This window comes from Cynocephalus volans, chromosome 10, assembly GCF_027409185.1.
Source record: "Cynocephalus volans isolate mCynVol1 chromosome 10, mCynVol1.pri, whole genome shotgun sequence".
Taxonomy (NCBI): domain Eukaryota; kingdom Metazoa; phylum Chordata; class Mammalia; order Dermoptera; family Cynocephalidae; genus Cynocephalus; species Cynocephalus volans.
Window position 1 is genome coordinate 6,303,697 of NC_084469.1, and position 6,000 is coordinate 6,309,696.

General features: G+C 39.0%; 1 protein-coding gene across 1 annotated transcript in view; it reads left to right on the forward strand.

Annotated features, from left to right (window-relative positions):
- NPEPPS (aminopeptidase puromycin sensitive) overlaps positions 1-4,455 on the forward strand; it is an 85,603-nt gene extending 81,148 nt beyond the window's left edge. Inside the window, exons 21-23 of the mRNA XM_063111404.1 lie at positions 45-200; positions 442-489; positions 2,976-4,455. Coding sequence (XP_062967474.1) covers positions 45-200; positions 442-489; positions 2,976-3,128 — 357 coding nt within the window. The 3' untranslated portion in view covers positions 3,129-4,455. The remainder of the gene's footprint in view (positions 1-44; positions 201-441; positions 490-2,975) is intronic.
- The last annotated feature ends 1,545 nt before the right edge of the window (positions 4,456-6,000 follow it).

Below are 6,000 nucleotides of genomic sequence, written 5' to 3' on the forward strand. Positions count from 1 at the left end.
AGATGATGTTTTGGATCTAGACTTTTCGTTCTCTTTCTCTTCAGGAAGAGGTACGTCCACAGGACACTGTTTCGGTAATTGGTGGAGTAGCTGGAGGCAGCAAGCATGGGAGAAAAGCTGCTTGGAAGTTCATAAAGGACAACTGGGAAGAACTTTATAATCGATACCAGGGAGGATTCTTAATATCCAGACTAATAAAGGTATGTGAAACTTTTTGAGTGGCTTGCTAATCATGGATGTTATTGAGTGACATCCATGATTCACTAGACCCATAGATCATGGTGTTTGCTCTTTCAGAGTTCCCAAAAATAGTTATTGGCTTTGTTTAAGGGCTTCTCCCTGAAGTTGGGAAAGAATGGAATGATTTGTCTTTGGGGTTAAAGGAAGTTTGTCCCAGCCTCTATTAGTTTCACTTACTATTTCAAACCATTGTTTTTTCAGTTATCAGTTGAGGGATTTGCAGTTGATAAAATGGCTGGAGAGGTTAAGGTAAGGAAAGTATTGTTTACTTTTCACTTTTCAATCTAGTAAGTAAAAACACTAAATAATCCACTTGTAATCACAGAGTGTTAGGATAATGTACTTTAGTGTCTCCTTGTTTTTGCTTGGAGAAAGACATCTTAGATTGTATCTTTAATATTTGAAAGAATTTAGAGTTGGGATCATCTTTGAGGGAATTGAAATATGGTTGAGGGGCCGAGCCCGTGGCGCACTTGGTAGAGTGCTGCACTGGGAGCGCGGCGACTCTCCCGCCGCGGGTTCGGATCCCATATAGGAATGGCCAGTGCGCTCACTGGCTGAGTGCTGGTCACGAAAAAGACCAAAAAAAAAAAAAAAAAATAGAAATATGGTTGAAAAAATGTGAAACCTGGAGTCGGTTGACCTGGGTGGATATCTGTGCTCTGTCCCATTTTAGCTGTGTGTCTCTGAGCAAGTTTTTAAACCCCCGTGAATCTGTTTCCCCATCTGTAAAATGAGGTGATGATAAGATTGTTATTTAGATAGGCAACATAAACATGGTAGTACTGGAACAGAGTAGGTTCTTGATATTAGCTCTTTTTCCCTTTCTAATGACCTTCATAGGTCTGTTTTATGCACAATGAGACTAGATGATTATGTAGAGACTCTCCTCTTAGCCCTTATAAAGGTTGATAGACATAGTTAATTTAGTATCGACTTGGACCTGGTGAAGTTCAGCATTTGGGGGACAAATCTACATGGACTAGGAAAACCTTAACTTTAAGCCTTCCATTGCATTAACTGCTAAGTATTTTTAGAATGTCACTTTGCCTTCATCTTTTTGAGGGCAAGGAGGTTATTGAGAATGAGTTTGGAAGTTCTGAGAGCTACAATGTAGTATGGTTCATTCTATGGACCATTGTTAGGAATAAGTTTTATTTCAAATCTTCTTGAGCAAACAGTGAAAGACTTAGTGTCTCTGCCTCCATTTAGTTTATACTGTGTATTGTATTGTATAAACAATTATTTTCTGGTAAAGGTAATAACTGTTATGAAAGAGAAACACATATTGGGTTTTGGGGGGAGGGTAGTGGCCAAGCTGAGGCAGTAGGTAGGAGCCAGACCATGCAGGGCCATATAGGCATACTGAGAATTTCCTACGAATGGGAAGTCCTTGAATGATTTATAAATAAGAGAGTCCATCTGATTTGCGTTGTAAAATTTTCAATCTGGCTGCAATCTGGGGAATAGTCTGGAATAAGGAAGAGAAAATGGGAAGCTAACTCTCCAAGCAAGAATGATACAGGAACTTAGAGCAGGGTAGTGGTGGTAGTGGAGGAGAGAGAGCAATAAAAGAAATTCAGGGGCTTGATTTTGTTCATATTTAATTCAACAATATTTGCTGAGTGGCTTTTCTGTGTTAACATATCTGGGAGAGGAAGAAAAAAGTCAAGGATAATTCCCAGGTTTTTGGTATGTAAATGTTGGTGCTATTTGTTGAGATTGAACTGGAGGAAGACTTCTATATAGCTGAGGCCCTCAGAACCCAACCATGATTCGGAGCCTTGGAGCAGGAGCTATTGTCATGTAGGTCAATAAGGTTATTGATTTCTAAAAGTTCTAAACTTAATCTGATGAATTATTCATTCTCTTTTATACCTGTGATGACTATTTCAAAGGAAAGGCCCCCATCATTCTGCTTGTTGGTATTTAAGAGTTGCTTTGTTTTCTATAAAACCAGGTGTACTTCATTAGAAAATAGTGTATTCAACTTTTTTTTTTGGCAGTTGGCTGGCATGGGGATCCAAACCCGTGACCTTGGTGTTAAACGGCTCTGCTCTAACCAACTGAGCTAACTGGCTAGCCCTGTTCATTTAACTTTTAATCAATAAGCATCATGATAAATTATAAGAAACTCAGAAATAGTTTTATCCTGTGAAAAATATGAGATTATGGAATGTTTAATTAAATTAAGGGTATAGCAGCAATTTAAAGTCCTTAGTTTTATCATCCTTTACAAATTAATCTTTATTTGAGCAGCCAAAATGTGTTGAGTACTCTGTGCCAGGTATTTTGCTAAATGCTTATATGGGGTTTCTCTTTAATCTTCTGGAGTAAACAGTTTCTTATAGATGAGAAAACTGAAGAGTTAGAGCAGATAATTTCATTTACTCAAAGTCACAGGCTATTACATTACTAAGCCTAGATTCAAGACTCAAGTCTGAGTTCAAAGGCTAGATTAACCCTTAGACAACTAGCTTAAAAGAAAGGCAATAGGTTCTGTCTCTTTACTATTAACTTTTGATTAGGCATGTGATATTTGGGGGAGAATTCCTATATGCAGGTCCAAGCAGTTGCTTGTTTTCTTTTAGCCTGAGGTTGGTAGTGAGTGGTATATTCTCATAACTGAGTCTTACGAGTCCTATATACAGACCAGTGGGTATGTTTTCATAACCTGTGATATTAGCTTCTTACTATTGCTAGTAAAGTCGTATATTTGGGTTGTTTTATACCAGGCTTTCTTCGAGAGTCACCCAGCTCCTTCAGCTGAGCGTACCATCCAGCAGTGTTGTGAAAATATCCTGCTGAATGCTGCGTGGCTAAAGCGAGATGCTGAGAGCATCCACCAGTACCTCCTTCAGCGAAAGGCCTCACCACCTACAGTGTGAATGCTATGCCGCCTCTGTGGTTCTGCTGCTTCACTGCAGAGATAAGGTGGAGCTTCCGGACAGCTGATTCATATGCCAAGAATGTGGAGTCTTCTTTCAAACCAGTGGGGGTTGGACAATGAATGTAGTTAACTGGTTCCTGCTCACACTCCAGAATTAAATTCTATTGAAAAAGGAAAATCAGCAATTCAGCAAAAAATAAAAAAATAAAAATGTAAATATGATAGTAATAAAATAGAGCATAACGAAACTGTGAAACTTCCTGAAGCCTTGTCAGTGGTTAAAAGTATTTAACACTCTCCTGTTAATGACAGATTTTCTGTTTTTATAACCTACCAAAAGGAAACTAGAGGCTTCTGGGTGAAGATGATTTTTGTGAAATGGGTTCTGCAAGCAGCCTACAAGCCAAGGGCAGTGTCCATTCATGGGAGTGGTTAAACATGAAAGGCTGATAGCTGGTATAACATAGTTGGAGTCTGTGCATAATTCCAAGTGGTTATTCTTTTTCTTTTTTTGGCATGGAGACTGATCGGGAAGATATATTTTCCTGCATAACTCAATCTGAACCAAGGATTGTAGTTTTCCTCCTTGCCCCCCTTCTGTGTGACCCCTTGGCCAAAAAAAAAAGTAAATAAAAAAACACAAAAACACAAAAAAACCTACCCTGTTCTGGGTTTTTTCCTCCCTTTAGTTTCACCCCCAACCCCCACCCCTTGGTGTTCTTCGTAGAGATAAAAAAAAAATAATAAGGAAACATCTTTCATAGCCACATTAAATAAGAGAAACATTATTTTTTCTTTCTTTGTAAAGATAACTTTTAAGAACCCTGAAATGCATATAGGTGAGACAATAGAATTAAAAAGATTTTCAACCAGGCCTTTCTGAAAGAATTATTCTGCTATAAAAATGGTCATAGTTGTCTGACAAGCCAACTATTGAACCTCTTCATAACAGTATCAACACTGGCTTCTCCTGGTTCATTTTGTGCGTATGAGAAGTCAGTGGTAACTGCTGCAGGGCCTATATGTTAGTGGTAACTGATTTAAAAAACAAAAACTGTAAGCCTGCGTGTGCCACTCTTTGCTTCAACAGTATATCCTACTAACAAGCCTCACCTATCTAATCCAGTGAGTTTTAACTCTAAATCTCATTCCCTTCCATTTTCCCTACCTTTTTTTCTTTTCTTTTTCCTTTAAAAATTTTTTTTGTGTTATTAACAGAAATTCATATTTGGTGTGGCTTAACTGTATTTCAGAAGGTCATCAGATTGTGAGATTGCTTCCTTGAAACATTTTGTGCTATTGTTTTAAAAAAATAATAATTAAAAAACAGTTGGCGTTAATAAAAATGTCAATGTGAAATTGATGTCCTGATTTCTTTATTCTCTGATAAGAAACTTAAAAACTTTTTTATCATTCACTAGGATTATAAGAAGTTTAACTAAGGGCCGGCCCATGGCTCACTTGGGAGAGTGCGGTGCTGATAACACCAAGGCCACGGGTTCGGATCCCTATATAGGGATGGCCGGTTCGCTCACTTGGGAGAGCGTGGTGCTGACAACACCAAGTCAAGGGTTAAGATCCCCTTACTGTTTTTTTTTTTTTTAAAGAAGTTTAACTATCACAAGATTTTTTGAGTTTATGAAAATCCAGTTCCTGAATTCCTTTTTCTTTTGGTGGCTGGCTGGTACAGGGCTCTGAACCCTTGACCTTAGCGTTACAAGGTTGCCAGTTCCTGAACTCCTAATAAATAGAACCTAAACCGAAAACTCCTGACATTCCTTCTGAATAAGTTCTAGATTCTCAAAACTCTTTCAGAGACCCTTACAGTCCGCATTCAGGAGTTAACTTGAGACTTACTTATTCCCATATTTTGCGGTGTCCTTGTCCAGGCACCCTGCTCAGGGCTGTCCTGTAGGCTGTCTAGGCGTGTGGTTAAGGCAAAGCAGGGGCACCAAAAAGAAAGAAAAATGCAGCTTTAATTGAAGAACTCACAGAATTTTGCCATCAGAAATTCTGGAAGGGGCTGGCCAGTTAGCTTAGTTGGTTAGAGGGCAGCCTTGTAACACCACGGTTAAGGGTTTGGTTCCCTATACCAATAAGCGCCAAAAAAAAAAAAAATTTTGGAAGGAAGTTATTTTAGTTTCAGCATGCATGGAAATTTTGTGTATTATAGTTTGAACCATGTGGGTAAAAGGTTGTCCTGGATATCTTCCATTTCCCTTCAGAAACACCCTCCATCCTGCTCTAGGCCCGAGGTGGTGTTGACCTACAGGGACTGGATTAACAGGCTCCCTTGCCCTCTGACTTCAGGTTGTGTTTATCCACTTGGTAATATCCGAAGAACATCAAAAGGCATGAGGAAAGGATTTATTCCCCTGGCTTTCTCTTTGCCACATCACATGGATTGTCTGTGTCCCTCCACCAAAGACTGCTCCTATCAAGCAGCCCTCTCTAGCTTCTAGATCCTTCTCTTTGCCTCTTCAAAGCTAGGAATAGAAAGGACTACTCCTTTACTAGCTCTGGATTACTACATTATTCCTTTCTGGTTCCTTGAACTCTGCCTGTGTCTTTGTAAGTAGTCCCTTTTTTAAACATTCCTCAATTTGAGTGTGTTCTGTTTTCTACTAACACCTTGACTGATCTGGGCACGATAGCCCTAATGCTTTGGGTCTCCAAAGGTCAATCCAGTCTTATCTGTGTCAGATGTTTGGATAAGTTATTGTTTGTCTTCCAGATAGCTCCCTGTCATAAGTAATATACCCATTTTACAGATAAGAAAGCAGGATCAGAAAAGTTAAAAAGATTATTTAGTTATATGGCAAATAACTCTAAGAACCAGCAATCAACCCAGGCTTGCCAGTCCACAAAAT